Source organism: Podarcis cretensis (assembly GCF_951804945.1).
Source record: "Podarcis cretensis genome assembly, chromosome: 1".
Lineage (NCBI taxonomy): Eukaryota > Metazoa > Chordata > Lepidosauria > Squamata > Lacertidae > Podarcis > Podarcis cretensis.
The window spans coordinates 11,171,933-11,188,118 of record NC_137170.1 but is presented as its reverse complement, the minus strand read 5'-3'; the positions used below and the strand labels follow the sequence as shown (position 1 = coordinate 11,188,118).

At 45.7% G+C, this 16,186-nt stretch overlaps 1 protein-coding gene across 6 annotated transcripts in view; it reads right to left on the bottom strand.

Moving 5' to 3' along the window:
- The window catches only part of SYNE2 (spectrin repeat containing nuclear envelope protein 2), a 269,050-nt gene that overhangs the window by 236,761 nt on the left and 16,103 nt on the right, over positions 1–16,186 (bottom strand). For 5 of the 6 annotated variants that reach the window (XM_079978464.1, XM_079978461.1, XM_079978466.1 and 2 more), the window contains exons 1-2: positions 9,569–9,710; positions 9,230–9,349 (exon numbers count right to left, since the gene is read on the bottom strand). In XM_079978464.1, the coding sequence (XP_079834590.1) occupies positions 9,230–9,308 (79 nt within the window). In that variant the 5' untranslated portion in view covers positions 9,309–9,349; positions 9,569–9,710. Of the gene's footprint in view, positions 1–9,229; positions 9,350–9,568; positions 9,711–16,186 lie in introns of those variants that run through there. The other variant, XM_079978462.1, reaches the window with a different exon arrangement.

Sequence of the window (16,186 nt, the reverse complement as noted above, 5' to 3'; positions counted from 1 at the left end):
TCCCGCACCACAATTCATTTTCGGCACGGTTATATTACTCTATTCCATTCTGCAACTACTCCAGGGCTTAATAGTTTTCTACAAAAGCACAGATCCTCCCATCATGTGATTCATTAAAAAGGACTTTTTTATGACTAAAGGACAGATGAATGGACCCTTTGTGTCAGGCGATTTTAATAAGGCTGGAAATGACCTTGGATTTATCTTGCCCTAGTTGTTTTCACGATGTAACCAACCTAAAACAAATACATTCCGTCTCAGCTTCATGCAGCTCTCCCTGTGCTCCAGCTCAGGATCAGAGGCAAAGCACAAGAGATCAGGCTGGGCACCTGTCCATTTAAAAAGCGAAATTAAGGAAAGATGGCGTTCTTCTTCTTCCCTTGGTGCTGGACCTCAGTGTCCGGGCTGGACGATGGAGCTGGAGACGCTCCTTCAGGTATAAAGGGCCGAGGACATTCAAGGTTTTCCCATACTGAACTATCCCAGCTTATGCAGTAGCTACACAATGTCTAGTTTTTATTGAGTGTTTATTCTGATTTGTTTTGGGGGCAGTTATAGGGCAATGAGTATTCATCCCTGTTTTTGATTGCAAGGTGTTTACAGGGTATTCCCATTATTCATTAGTTCATCTCACGCATTTCAGTGCATCAACCCATCACTTTTCAAATACCAAGAACACCTTTTTTTAAAAAAATACAGCGGTACCTCGGGTTACATACACTTCAGGTTACATATGCTTCAGGTTACAGACTCCGCTAATCCAGAAATAGTACCTTGGGTTAAGAACTTTGCTTCAGGGTGAGAAAAGAAATTGTGCTCTGGCGGCACGGCGGCAGCAGGAGGCCCCATTAGCTAAAGTGGTGCTTCAGGTTAAGAACAGTTTCAGGTTAAGAACGGACCGCCGGAACAAATTAAGTACTTAACCTGAGGTACCACTGTAGGTGTGTTAGGGCACCAGAGTGGCTCAATTTCCATTTAACTGCACCAACCTACAGTTCTGATATGCATAGGAATCCCTCTGGCAAAATATTGACATTCTGGAAGTTCTTAAAGCCATCACTGCTGCTAAAATGAATTTGGGACTTTTTCCTGTATCGTGTGGGCTTCTAGCACTGCATAACCCTTCCCTGCTAAGGAGGCGAGAGAAGAAGGCCACAGAACAACATCCATCCTAATCTGCCGCACGAAGATTTGCAATTATGCCCTATAAAAACTGACGGAATGGAAGTAATGTTTTGTGATCTTGTTATTTCTGGAGCCGGGCCAATCTGACAACACCGCAAGATCAACAGTGTGATGTAACCTCAACTAAAAAATAAAATAAAATAAAATTATTCCGCTTTTTCACCTAGGGGCACCCACCTTTGAAAACAATGATTTGATTTCAACTTTTCCAACACGCGTTTCGTTTTCTGCTGCTGTGTTGTCATTCCCCCTTCAGGGATGGAGAATAGTAGTGCCTGCTTCGCTAGCTAACTTCTCTCAATGCCTGTCAGAATTGGCACCCGATCATGAGAATTAAATAGGTTAAGAAGGGGGAATTACGCACTGGCAATAGTGTGCAAATTGGATCAGTAAATCCTGCACAGGCTTGCTCACACCTGCTGCCCCCCTCCCACCTCACCCCCCCTCCTCTGGCATGCCAAGGCTTAGTAGCCATAGGAACAGGAGGGAGGGAGGTGTTTGATGGACAGCTTATCAGTCTCCACAATCCCACAGCCACTCACTCCTCTGGAGAACTCTTGCAGGACAGCAAAAATCCAACAGCTTGGATTCGAAGGCCCTGCCTGCACCCGTAGGGCTAAAATTCCCAGAGTTCCCTGGGAAGAGGGATTATCCAGCTAGAGCATAGCTGTCAACTTACAGATTTGAAAATAAGGGACCAGCAGCCTCAAAAATAAGGGATTAGCAGCCAAAATAAGGGATTTTCAGAGCACAGGTATGTTCAACTTCTGAGCCCCTCTGAGCCAAAGGCAGAAAGCCCAGCCAGCAGCCAAACGAAGCCTCAAGCCGTGGTTCCCACAGCGCAGCAACCCAGCAAAGGGGATGCAGCAAGGAAAACCACTGTCACCTCTCCGCTGGGAAGCGCTGAGCAAAGGCGAGTCCCCAGGCAACGCAGCCGATTTCATTGGCACAAGGCATGCAAGCTCCACCCCCCCAGTCGTTCTTAGACTCCTTATTGGGTGAGCAACGCAGTCAAGCAACACAGTTGGAGCCTACCTCCTCCCTGGCTGGCAGGGAGGGAGGGAGAGGAGCTGCTTCCTTTGAAACCCGGGAAATTTAAGGGACATCATCAATAAGGGACAGCAGCGGGACACAGCGCTGGGATAAGGGACTTTCCCACCAAATAAGGGACGGTTGACAGCTATGAGCTAGAGGGTGGGGAAAGACTATTACCTGGGACTCTAGAGAGCCCCTGCCACTCAGTGTAGACTAGGAGTGGTGAACCGTTGGCCCTCCAGCTGCTGAACTACAATTCCCATCAGCCCAAGCCTGGGCAATGGCAAAGGGAGATGGGAGTTGCAGTTCAGCAACATCCGGAGTATGGTTTCCAGATTTTTTTCAGTGAATCCGGGGACACTTTTTTAAAAAACAACAACTGAGTAGCAACAGGGAGTCAGTAGTGGGGATGGTGAAGCAAACGACCGTGGGCCCAAGCACACACGCATATTGTATAAAGGTGCAAAGCCCTTCTTTCACACCCTGTGAAACATAAATGTGCAGAGTTTTTAAAAAACTGGGCAATGGCGCACCACCCGCCCGTGACTCCTGAGCCTTCCCCAAACTCCTGCCCCCTTCTCCCTTTGTTTTGACAGATCGGGGGGGCCCTCGGGAGTCGCGGGCGGGTGGCTGTTGCTGAGGAGGGGTGCAAGGCACACAGTTTCTCTGCCAAGCAAGGTGCAAAGCCCTTCTTTCGCACCCTGTGAAACATAAATGCGCAGAGTTTTTTTAAAAAAACTGGGCAACGGCTGGCCGCCCGCGACTCCCGAGCCTCCCCCGATCAGTCAAAACAAAGGGGGCAGGAGATCTGTACCGCCAGATGTCCCCAGTTTCCCTTTGGCAGTGGTGGCGGCAGCGGCAGTCAGCAGCCCGGAGCCAGCCTGGTTGCGCAGTTGGCTCTGGCTGGCTTCAGGAGCTGCTCGCTGCCATGGCGCCCGCCATTTTTCCTCTCTGGAAGTCCCCATATGATGTGTTGCATGTTTCCTGGGGACAGATTTGCAAATCTGGGGACTGTCCCCGGAAACCGGGGACATCTGGTAACCCTACTCTGGAGGGCCAATGGGTCCCCACACCTGGCACAGACATTAGTGATCTGGACAAGCCAACGGTCTGGTTCAACATAAGGCAGCTTTCTGGGTATGCTTCTGTTCCATCTAGCCTGAGAAGCAAGGCTGAGAAACCCAGGCCCTGCCATGCAAGGGAAAGTGTAATGTCTGCTTTGCTCCACCCACTTTTGCTGCTGGCCCCGCCCACCAACGGCATGCAGCCCCAGAAGGCCTAGAATCGCAGAGTCGGATGGGACCACGAGAGTCATCTAGTCCAGCCCCCTGCAATGCAGAAACGTTTTGCAGAACGCAGGGCTCGAACCCACAACCCTGAGAGTCGGCATCTCATGCTCTACCGACTGAACTATCAGGCATGAGAGAATGCAGCCCGAAACCAAGAAAGGTTCCTCACCACCACCCCGTGCTGGAAGCCAGAAAAAAACTACCAGGAGGTAGTGCGTTAGACTCTCCATTTCAGGGTCATGGGTTCGAGTCCTGCCCTCTGGGCAAAAAAGATTCCTGTATTCCAAGAGGTTGGACTACATGACCCGAGTGGTCCCTTCAAACTGTGCGATGCTATGATTCTATATAATCTAGAGCGGCGGGGAGAAGCCTCAAGCCTTCTCAGCTTCTCTATGGACTTTGGACTACAGTGGTACCTCAGGTTAAGTACTTAATTCGTTCCGGAGGTCCACTCTTAACCTGAAACTGTTCTTAACCTGAAGCACCACTTTAGCTAATGGGGCCTCCTGCTGCCACCGCGCCACCAAAGCATGATTTCTGTTCTCATCCTGAAGCAAAGTTCTTAACCTGAAGCACTATTTATGGGTTAGCGGAGTCTGTAACCTGAAGCGTATGTAACCTGAGGTACCATTGTATTCTCAAGCCTCCACAACTCTCCTTGCCACCTTCCTCGACTGTTCTTGCCTGGCTGATATAGGAACATAGGAAGCTGCCTTATGAGCCAGACCATTAGCCCATCTAGCTCAGTGTTGCCTACACTGACCAGAAGCAGTTCTCCAGAGTTTTAGGCAGCAGTCTTTCCCAGCCCTACCTGGAGATGCTGGAATTTGAACCTGAGACCTTCTGCGTGGAAAGCAGATGCCCTTGCCCTGTGTCTTTGAACTGTGATAATACCTCTTGTTTGCAGAGATGGAAGATTGCGGGAGAGGGGAGATGCAGAAACTAACATGCTGTGCAAATGTCAAATTTGCACCCATTGCTATGCCCACTTGTGCCTCAGGCCCTGCCCGCCCTCGGCAAGCGGCCCCCAGAAAGTTTCTCAGGAGGCAATGAGGCCCTCGAGGTGAGAGCAAATCCAGACTCTGCCTCATTCACTTAGGAGTAGCCATCGCTGGGGAAGTCAAACTGTGCCTGTGTACCCACTTTAGCCACATGATGAGAATCCCACCCTCCAGCAAATCCTTTCACCTAGAAACCTAGCCTGCCAGGGTTGCAAGCGAACCACCTACTTTTCTACCTGCAGGGATTTTCCGTTGCTGCGTTGATTTGCAAGAGGACGAGGCCACAGAATCAGCTCCGTTCGGTATTTTTTTTTTGCATTCTTCAAGCTGGCTGCATAGCAGCCCAGGAGAATTCAGAAACATGCTGTGACTCACTATGGAATTTGTTACCTGTTTCTCCATCCCTGAGTCTTATCTCTCTATTTCTGTTGAAAGAGAAGGGTGCGGTGCTCTTTGTTGGCAAAGGAGCCACACCTGAAACTATTTCCCTTTCTTGAAAAGGAAAGGAGAATCTGGTATTTAAACAACGGCGGAGCTGTTACACCAGAGCAAACAGGTTCAGGGATTGCTGTTATTTGTGCAAGGATTTGAGCTATCATCATGGCCAAAGAGTTTGATGTTTGGCCTTGGCTTAGATGAACATGAGTGTGTTGGATGTTTTAAGTGTTTAAAGAAAATCAACGCCAGGGAGAATAAAAACCGGCCTACTCCCACCCTTTCAAAAACAGACGGATCATCAAACTCCGTCAATCAACAATATTGTAATAAAAACCCATGGATAAAGTACACTGGTCCTCCATGGTATTCCCCAAGCAGTAGAACATTATCTTATGTCTCAGATTTTTCTCAGGATGCCAATCAAGGCTTAAAATATAGGTGCTAGATGAGCAAAGCGTGCTTCAGTGGTTAGGACATTGGACTAAGACTTTGGGAGGTAAAGGTAAAGGTACCCCTGATTGTTAGGTCCAGTCGCGGATGACTCTGGGGTTGCGGTACTCATCTCGCTCTATAGGCTGAGGGAGACGGCGTTTGTCCACAGACAGCTTCTGGGTCATGTGGCCAGCATGACTAAGGCGCTTCTGGCGACCCAGAGCAGTGCACGGAAACGCCATTTACTTTTCTGCCGGAGCGGTACCTATTTATCTACTTGCACTTTGACGTGCTTTCGAACTGCTAGGTGGGCAGGAGCAGGGACCGAGCAACGGGAGCTCACCCTGTCGTGGGGATTCGAACTGCCGACCTTCTGATTGGCAAGCCCTAGGCTCTTTGGTTTAGACCACAGCGCCACCCATGTCCTAAGACCAGGGTTCAAATCCCCACTCAGGCACAAAGCTTGCTGGGGTGACCTTGGACCAGCCAGTCTCTAAGCCCTACCTCACACAGCGTTTGTTAGGATAAAATGGGAGGGAAAGAGCCACATATGCCACCTTGGAAGAAAAGTAGGATACAAACATAATAATAAATACAGTCATACCTTGGTTTTCAAACAGCTTAGTTCCCGAAAGTTTTGGCTCCCGAACGCCGCAAACCCAGAAGTGACTGTTCCGGTTTGCGAACTATTTTTGGAAGCCGAACGTCCGACGGAGGTTTGGCTTCCTGCAGCCAATCAGAAGCCGTGATTTGGTGTCTGAATGTTTTGGAAGTCGAACAGACTTCCAGAAGGAATTTCGTTTGACTTCCAAGGTACGACTGTAGTCTGAAATGCTTCCTAACGGAAATGCTCTTTGGATTAAGGGGAGCCAGGCTGCAGGTTCGATCTCTGTAAGGGACAGCTGCAAATTCCTTCATTGCAGGGGTTGGCCCACATGATCCTTAATGTCCCTTCCAACCCTATATTCTATGAGATATCTATCTATGTGTGTAGCTGCTGCCCATCATAGTTCTGGATTATGCAGCCTAGCGGACTAACGATATAAAACAGTTTCTTCTGTTCATACAACTTTGGGGAGAAATGGTTATTGTTGCTCAGTTAATGTTCAATAATAATAATAATAATAAAATTTTATTTATATCGCGCCCTCCACAGCCAAAGCCAGGCTCAGAGCGGCTAACAACAGTAAAATGATACAACATTCTAAAATCATTTCATTATAAAATTAATTCAAATCTGATTAATGGCAACCATTGGGGTAGAGTTCTGTGAGGATTATCAAAGGAGGGGGTCAGGCTGTGACCTGCCTGGCCAAAGGACTGGTGGAACAGCTCTGTCTTGCAGGCCCTGCGGAAAGATGTCAAGTCCCGCAGGGCCCTAGTCTCTTGTGACAGAGCGTTCCACCAGATCGGGGCCACAGCCGAAAAAGGCCTGGCTCTGGTTGAGGCCAGCCTAACCTCTCTGTGGCCCGGGACCTCCAAGATGTTTTTGTTTGAAGACCGTAAGTTCCTCTGTGGGACATACCAGGAGAGGCGGCCCCGTATGTACGAGGGTCCTAGGATGTATAGGGCTTTAAAGGTTAAAACCAGCACCTTAAACCTGATCCTGTACTCCACCGCGAGCCAGTGCAGCTGGTATAGCACCAGTGCAGCTGGTATATATACATGCGCATGAAGCTTCAGCTTCAACCCAGCTCCCATCCCAAGCCCCATGGGTAGGATCGGCATGGAAGTGCATAGACACTTGTCTTTTCTGTTTTGGGGTACCTCTTCCCGCCACCATTGCTGCAGGGAAGAAATCCGAGACACACAGTTCCCAGGACTGCTCTTTGCATCTTGTTGGCTCTACCCAAGAATCCCAAGGCTGGGAGAACACTAAGGTTCTGCAACTTCAGAATTAAATCACAAACATTCCAGCGCATCAAAATTTCCACTGCCTTTTTCTGAGCCAAACATGAGGCATGCCCCTCCAGGCAAAGAGGGTGCTGGGGTTTTTCGTTCCAACGAGGTAAAAGAGAGAGAGCGAGAAAGAGTGTTTGGGAAGATGGGTTGGCAGACAAGAGCTTGTTTTGATTGGTAGCAAGGAGCAACAGTGACTGAGGTTTCAACATGGCCTGAGCAAAGCCGTTCCCTTAACAGTGGCTTACAGCAACAATGGAATCTTGCAAAGGAAAACATGAAGGAGCAGTGATAAAATCTGGTCCTCCAAAATTCAACAGTCATGAGCTCTGGGAGACCTCTGTGTTTTACAAGCATGCTTGAAAAATCTCTCAAGCAATTGTTACCGGAGCTGGCGGGCCAAGGGGAATGAAACCAAGCAGATGTCTATGTTAGCATTGCCAGCTGACCATCAATAACGCCCTGGACAGCTCTTGGATTTTTAACAGCCACCTGATCTATTATTACCTTTATTGTGCAGATGGATGGCTCAGGATGAGACATAAAATCATAGAATTGCAGAGTTGAAAGGGACCCTGTGGATCATCTAGTCCAACCCCTTGCAATGCAAGAATATGCTGCTGCCCCATATGGGTATCAAACTTGCAACCTTGGTATTATCAGCATCACACTCTAACCAACTGAGCTATACCAACATTCAACGGTTGTGTCAAAAGGGCCAACCCAGTGAATTCAGTGAGATTCTGAACCAGGGACTTTTCTACTCATGGTTCGTTCACTCAAGTACTGAATTACGCTGATTCTACGAGTCAAGTTTTTACTTATCCTCTTTTGATTCCACCCTTCCCCCCAAGGAGCCCAGGGCAGTGTGACTGGTTCTTTACCCCCTTCTCACTCAGACACTTTAGCCTCACAACAACCCTGTCAAGTAGGCCAGGCTGAAAGAATGTGCCTAATCCAAAATCACACCAGTGAGCTTCAAAGCTGAGTGGGGGTTTGAAATTGGTTCTGCTCTTAGTCCTAATGGCACTCTAAAGAGATTTCAAAGGGATTTGTTTTGTATTTTTTTAAAAAAAGCACAGATATTCTCTACAGAGGGGGAAATGCCCCATAGAAACATTCCCTGAAAGATGATAAATGAAGAGCCTGAAACAGTAAGTATCTGGATTGCATAGGAAGATGCCATATAACTAACCAGGCTGCATATAAACTATGACTTTCAAGCACATTCAATGTACATTATTTCCCTCGAAGAATTCTGGGAACTGTAGCTGGCTCATCATAGAGTTACAATTCCCAGCAATCCTTAAACTACAGTCCCCAGAATTCTTTGAGGGAAATAAAAGGTAAAGGAAAAGGGACCACTGACCATTAGGTCCAGTCGTGACCGACTCTGGGGTTACAGCGCTCATCTCACTTTATTGGCCGAGGGAGCCGGCGTACAGCTTCCGGGTCATGTGGCCAGCATGATTAAGCTGCTTCTGGCGAACCAGAGCAGTGCACTGAAACGCCATTTACCTTCCCGCTGGAGCAGTACCTATTTATCTACTTGCACTTTGACGTGCTTTCGAACTGCTAGGTTGGCAGGATTTGAGGGAAATAATGTGCTTCAAATGCACTGAAAAGGTACAGTGTCCACACATCCTTGGCCTTATTGCCCTATCTAGCTCTGAACAGTCTACACAGACTGGCAGCAACCTCTGCAGAACTCAAGACAAGGATCTCTCCCAGTCCTACTTGGTGTTGCCAGGATTGAACCTGGAACCACCTTCACACAAAGCAGGTTTCTCTGCTTGTGTGATTTCTGGAGGTACCTGGCTGGCTCCTGAACGAAGCAGGGTGCTTGCAGGAGACGGACCATCAGCCCGATCCAACAGAGATGCTCTTGTGTCCTGATGAAACTACGGCTACAGATCTTCCCCTTACCGAACCTCACACGGAAGAACTTACCTTGCAGTGAATACTGGAGATCGTCGAAGTCTGTGGAAGACTGCTCTGCGTCACCTGGCGGTATTTGAGGAGATTCCATTTTCTCAAGCCCTGGGATCACTGCGCATTCCGGTTGCCAAACTGGGGGGAAATTTGGGGAAGGGGGGGGGGGGACAGAAAAGAAAGTTAGTAGATAGGCACATCAACTTGTGAATCACCCTGCAGCCTTAACACACACGCTTGCTTCTGTTTTTCAAGATTTTCTCAGATTATCTGGATCAAGGCTACGCCTTCTTTTTGAATCGTAAAGCAGCTAAAGCTATTCTTCTGGGTCCTATTCATTTCTAACAGCTGGCTAACCTCCAGGTCTGGAAATCCCATTGCTGGAATATGCAGGAAACAGATCTGGATTCAAAGATTTGCGGTGCTGTTTTGCAAGGGATGCAAAAGATTTGAAAGGTTGATGGTGTCTCCTGGGTAATTTGGGGCCGTCTATCGTATCTACCCTCAGGGGCGCTGCTTTTCTTCTGCATCTCCCCCCCCCCCAACCACCGCCCCTCATTAAATCTTTCGCTTTGCAAAGTTCTTTTCTTGCTCAGCAATTATTGTAGCGGGTTGGAAGCAAAAGTCGCTGAGCCCACAGAAGATTAAAATGCAACTAAGAAAGTGATGTTGCCTGACACACCGAGCACCATTGTTCTGGCTCTATCTGTATCTTAGCTACCACAGTGTACCCCTGCAAGTTCCAAATGCAACAGAGTTTATTTTTTCAGTCCTAAACCATGACCACCCTTTCTTCTGCAAATGCACCCTCATCAATCGTGCGCAACCTTGGTGACTTCCAAATGTATGTGTAAGGTTCGTGCATGTGACTGCAATAGGTCTGCTCAGCTAGATGATGAAATTTTATGTTGTGCATATATGTACACACACAAGCACACACACTGGGGGAAAAGTGAATGAGAGCCAAAGAAATCCGACCTTCACCCAACACACACAAAAGATAATAAATTTACAGTCCTCCCTATTGTGGGAGATGCCCAGCTCACAGTGTGTGTGTTTTTATAAGTGATTGCTTCAGATCTAAATTCCTGGTGCCTTGAGAAATGTACCACTTTGCTTCCATTTACTCAGTCCCATGATAGGCTTAGAGGGAAGCAGGTGGTGCTTTTGGTTAAACTACAGAGCCTAGGGCTTGCCGATCAGAAGGTCGGCGGTTCGAATCCCCGCGACGGGGTGAGCTCCCGTTGCTCGGTCCCTGCTCCTCCCTGCTCCCGTTGCTCGGTCTCTGCTCCTGCCAACCTAGCAGTTCAAAAGCACATCAAAGTGCAAGTAGATAAATAGGTACCGCTCCGGCGGGAAGGTAAACAGCGTTTCTGTGTGCTGCTCTGGTTCGCCAGAAGCGGCTTAGTCATGCTGGCCACATGACCCGGAAGCTGTATGCTGGCTCCCTCGGCCAGTTAAGCAAGATGAGCACCACAACCCCAGAGTCATCTGTGACTGGACCTAATGGTCAGGGGTCCCTTTACCTTTATGATAGGCTTTTAAAATGCCTTCAGACAGAAACATGATTTCATCCACTTCTGACCATAAGAGCTGTTTATTTATTTATTTATTTTTATAAAATTTTTATTACATTTTCAATTTACAAAAAAAGAACAAACAAAAAAGAAGAAAAGGAAAAACAATCCAACTTTCAAAATGCATTTTTACGTTGCTAACTGGACTTCCCCACATCTCCCTCACCCTGCATTCTTTACAATAAACATATCAGCAAATTATTACCTTGTTTCGTATTTTATTTATATCTTTCAAAATATTTTACTTCTAAATTTGAAGTACTTTTTGTCAATTATTTATACCTTAAAGTAATACATAAATTAACTTTAAATTTCAACTTTTTCTTACTTATAATTTAATCTTCTATTTTCCCAATCTAGTTGCAGGAGCTAGAGTTTCCAAATCGTGCAGATTCTTAACATTCATACAACTTATAATGTTTTTGTAAATAGTCCTTAAATTTTTTCCAGTCCTCTTCCGTTGTTTCTTCTCCCAAATCTCGGATTCTGCCCGTCATTTCGGCCAGTTCCATATAGTCCATCAACTGCGTCTGCCACTCTTCCAGCGTGGGAAGGTCTTGTATCTTCCAATATTTTGCAATGAGTATTCTTGCTGCTGTGGTTGCATACATAAAAAGAGTTCTATCCTTCTTTAACACCTTTTGGTCCACAATGCCCAGGAGGAAGGCCTCTGGTTTCTTAGGAAAGGTGTACCTGATTTTGTATTGATGTTGGTTTGCAAAAGTTCCAAAATGTCAATAATATTCCTAGTGTTGTCATACAAATGTCTTCCTGGGAGAAAGCCTGCCTGATCCTTGTGAATTACTTCGTTTAATACTTTTTAAAATCTACTTGCCAAAATGTCTGCAAAAATTTTGTAATCCACATTTAGGAGTGAGATGGGACGGTAGTTCTTAAGTTGAGTCTTTTCAGTTTCCACTTTAGGGATCAATGTGATGAAAGCTTCTTTCCACGATTCCGGTGCCTTCTTCCCCTCCAAAATCTGATTGCATATCTCCATTAATGGTTGTGTCAAAAAGTCTTTCAATATCTTATAATACTTGGAGGTAAGTCCATCTGGACCTGGAGATTTGCCTAATTGCATATTCTGAATGGCACCCTCTATTTCTTGTTGTTTTATTTTATGATTCAGGATTGTTCTCTTTCCTGAGCGAGTTTTGGTAATCCATTTGTTTTCAAAAATTGTTCTATCTCAGTCTCTTCTTGTGGCCCTTCAGTGTAAAGCTTTTTGAAATATCTCTGGAAGCACTTCCTAATTTCTTCGGGTTTCTGGATATCTTTCCCTTCAATCTCTAAGTTAGCAACTGTATTCAATTTTTGTCTCTTTTTCAACTGCCATGCTAGTAGTTTCCCACACTTGTTAGCTGATTCAAATGATCTTTGTTTCATTTGTTTAATTTTCCACTCGACTTCTTGGTTTATCAATTTCACATACTGTGCTTGGTAAAATTTAATTTCTCTCAAGATCTCCTTCGATTTTGGTTTGGATCTCAACTTTTTCTCTCCATCTCTTATCTTCTCTAAAATCTTATTTTTTTTCCCATTCCAAAATCTTTTCTTTATCGTGTTCTGTTGTATCAGAAACCCTCTCATAACTGCTTTGCTTGCGTCCCAGATTGTTCTCCTTTCCACCGTGGTATTCAGATTCATTTCAAAATAATCTTTCAAAGTTTTTTGGGCCTTCTTCACAATCTCCTGATCTCTTAATAGGGTGTCATTCATTTTCCATCTAAAGGAGCCGATTGGAGTAAGTCTTAGTTCCATTTTCATAGCGTTATGGTCAGAGCAGGTTTTTGGGCAGATTTCCACTTTTCTGATCATAGGTGCCAGCCTTCTAGATATCCATATTTGGTCTATTCTTGTCCATGACAAATGAGCCTCAGAAAAGAAAGTTCCTTCTCTACCTAAGGGGTTCTTTGTCCTCCATGTATCGATCAAGTCCATATTGTCAGTTAGTTCAAAAAAAGTTTTGGGTAGTCTACCATCTTTTGTTAAATTTTGGTCTTGCGACTTATCCATATTTGTGGAGACCACTCCGTTCATATCTCCCATCATAATGATGTTAGTATAGTCCAGATAGTCCAGAATTGTCTCATGCAGTTTCCTATAAAATTCTGATTTCCCCTCGTTCGGTGCATAAATTCCTAATAACAAGAATTTTTCTCCTTGGGCCTGTATTTCAATAGCCAAAATTCTTCCTTGCTCATCTTTAAATAAAAGTTTTGGTGACAGGCTCTCCTTTGCATAAATCACCACTCCTCTTTTCTTGACTTTATCCGATGAAATAAATTCTTGGCCTAGTCTTTTATTAATTAACACTTTTCTATGGAGCCTAGTCACATGTGTTTCCTGCAAACAAATAATGTCCAATTATTCTTTTTTCAATATATGAAAGATTCTTCTTCTTTTCTCTGGGGAATTTCCGCCATTTATATTCCAACTAAGAAGCTGCAGAGACATCCTGGATCAGTCTATTGGTCCTGTGGTGGCGTCCCTTTCTTTTGGTCCTCTGGTCCCGAGGGTGTAGGTAACAGTGTAGGTGCAGGTGGTGGTGGTGGCCAGGCTCCTATTGTTCCTTTCTGTAGATCCTCTTCGTGGTTGTTTAAAAACTTTTGTTGGTCTTCTGCTGTTTTGATTTTAACTTTCTTTCCTTTGAAGTTAAAAGATATCCCTTGAGGGAACTCCCACCTATAAGGAATTGAATTACCTCTCAATAATTTTGCAAGTTCTGTATACGTAGCTCTGAGATCCAAAAGCTGTTTCGGTATGTCTCTGTAAATTTCTGCTCTGCTGCCCTGAATGTCAAGCGATTTTCCAAAGTGAAGGCCTAATATTTTATCTCTCTCTTGCTTAGATCTTAAAATGATCAAACAGTCTCTGGGTCTGTCCTTCCTCGTCACTCTTCCCAATCTGAAAGCAGTTACAATTTTAAAATCCTTGTCCTCTTCAATACCCCAGAACTTTGAAAATTCTAATGTCAAATAACCAATCAAATCTTCCTGTTCAAGTTCTGGAATAGCTCTAAGTCTAAGATTACTTTCCCGGTTTCTCAGTTCAGTCATCGACAAGTAAGCCTGCTGCTCACTAATCTATTTATGCAACTACTTCACCTCCACCTTTATTGCCTCGGCCTTCAAGTTGGCTTCCTCTGCTTTTTGCTTGGCTTCCTCAGCCAGTTTGCGATTCTCTGCCGTTACTTCCTGAAGATTCCCAATTGCTTGTGTATGTTGGGCCACCTGGTCAGTCAATTTATTTATAGAGGATGTGGCTTGATCAATTTTAGTCGAATATTCATCCGCCTTTTTGTTTAAAATTGCCAGTTGTTCCAAGATCTGATTTAAAACTTTTTCAGATCCTCCTGAAGCCATATCCCCTGTAGATGTCTGCTCAACTGCCCCTTTTTGTATTTCTAAAACAGCTGGGACAGATGATCTGCGTGGTTGAGAAGTCAAGGTTGTTTGTACCAATTGTTTTGCCTTTATTTTAGCCAATCTTGTTTTCCCTGTGTCACTCATTCCAATCCCGTCTGTATGTCAAGGTCAGACTGTGTATATTCCCATGAGAAAGGCAGTTCCAAAATGTAAACAACAAGGCAGCAAAGGATCAAAACAAAGTGTAGTTCCCAGACAATTATAAATCCAAAGTCCTCTAGGGGGAGTACAATATAGTTCAACCGAAAGAAAGAGGTTTTCCCTTCTTTGAGGTCCCAGCAGTCCGAAAAATCTAAAGATCTAAAGAGCCTTTTAGTTTCCTTTTAGCATGGAGCTTTTCCCAAATTAATACAAAGTCTCAGAAAAGGTGCAAGAAACAGTTTCCCTATTTCTTCTATGATGTAACGTTAGATACAGTTTCAGCAGTTTGACAGTTCTTCTTTACCCTGGCAGTCCGCAGATTTGGTTTCCTCAGTTATTTATAAATCCCAAGGGAAGAGGGAGAATCCAATCAAAAGACCAACATAAATACTCCGAAATTGTCTCTTTTAATTTCCCTGCCAAAAGTTCAATTGTCAGCACAATGGTCCAATCTTTTTTAAAGTTCTTTCTAAACGCTTCCCGCTTGTCAAAACTTTACTTTGATCTCTTTAGCACGGTCGGGAGACGGACTTTCTGGTTACGTTTCCCGTTTTCAGCCGAATTAAGGTACTTTAGTCCCGATAATTTTCAAGTCCCCTTACTCACGGGTTGTAGTTGCAAATCTGATGTTCCAAGAAGAAAGGTCGGCGCTCATCAGCAGCAGCCGCGCGGCTTTGCTTCCTGCAGAAAGAGCGATGAACTCACAGCGCCGCTCCCCTTTTCACGTTCTGGAGCCCCTTACGGGGTTCCTTTCCCATTTCTGGGGGGGCTTCTGGCGCCCGCCGAGTCCCACGGCCACGAGCTCACTCTGCCCGTGGTTTTTCTTAATGGGTCACCGCTATGCCGCAGCGGACGACCATTTCCTGCGGAGCCCCTCTTCAGAGCGCGAAGAGGACCGCCATTGCTGTTTCGCGCCGCCTCCGGAAGCCTGACCATAAGAGCTGTTTAGCAGCGGAACGGTCTCCCTCGGGAGGTTGCAGACTCTCCTTCCTTGGAGGTTTTTAAGCATAGTTTGGATGGCTATCCGCCCTGGGTGCTTTAGCTGAGATCCCTGCATTGTAGGGGGTTAGACTAGATGACTCTTGGGGTCCCTTCCAGTTCTACAATGCTATGATTTTAAAAAGCAGCAGAACAATCCACAGTTGACTGACAGGACTCCTTGCTTCAGGATGCTCTAATGTAAAAATGAAGAGACAGGAGGAATACGCGGTAGGCAGACCTGTCAGTGGAAACACAGCTTGGTGCAGGCAAAGGACAAACCTCTAGCACACTCTGCATTCAAGGAACAAAGGCTGAGAGGTGGTGAAATGAAACAGCTTGGCTGGAATGTAATACTGGGGTCGTGGTGGGCACCTTGCAGATGCAGCCCCTTGGTCTAATTTAATGTTGTCCTCAGTCTAATTTGAAAAGCCTTCTGCAAGTGGTCAGTTCACATCTCTGACCAGAGCATCCAGACTCTCCCCGGGCAGGCAAAGACAGAGAGGAAAGAAGGTGGAAGAAAGAGAGAGCAATGGCCTTATTTGCTCTGGTGCTGGATCCGCCATGAACGTCTTCCACACCCCCAATCAGCATGCAGCCCTCAAGAGATAAGCCCTGAAGGAATGTAGCCCCTGGCAGAAAAAAAGTTGTCCAGCCCTGGTTTAGTGTTACGTGTACAAACCTTAGGCTCACATTCTCTCCTCTTCTCCTGTCCCAACTGAGATGAGGCAATTGAAAGTTTTCACCTAACCAAGGTTACTTTCAGTCGAAACTAGCTTGTTCCCCTACACTATAGTTAGGACTAGCCACAGTTTCAAACCATAAGATTATGACCCTGGCTTTCCTCC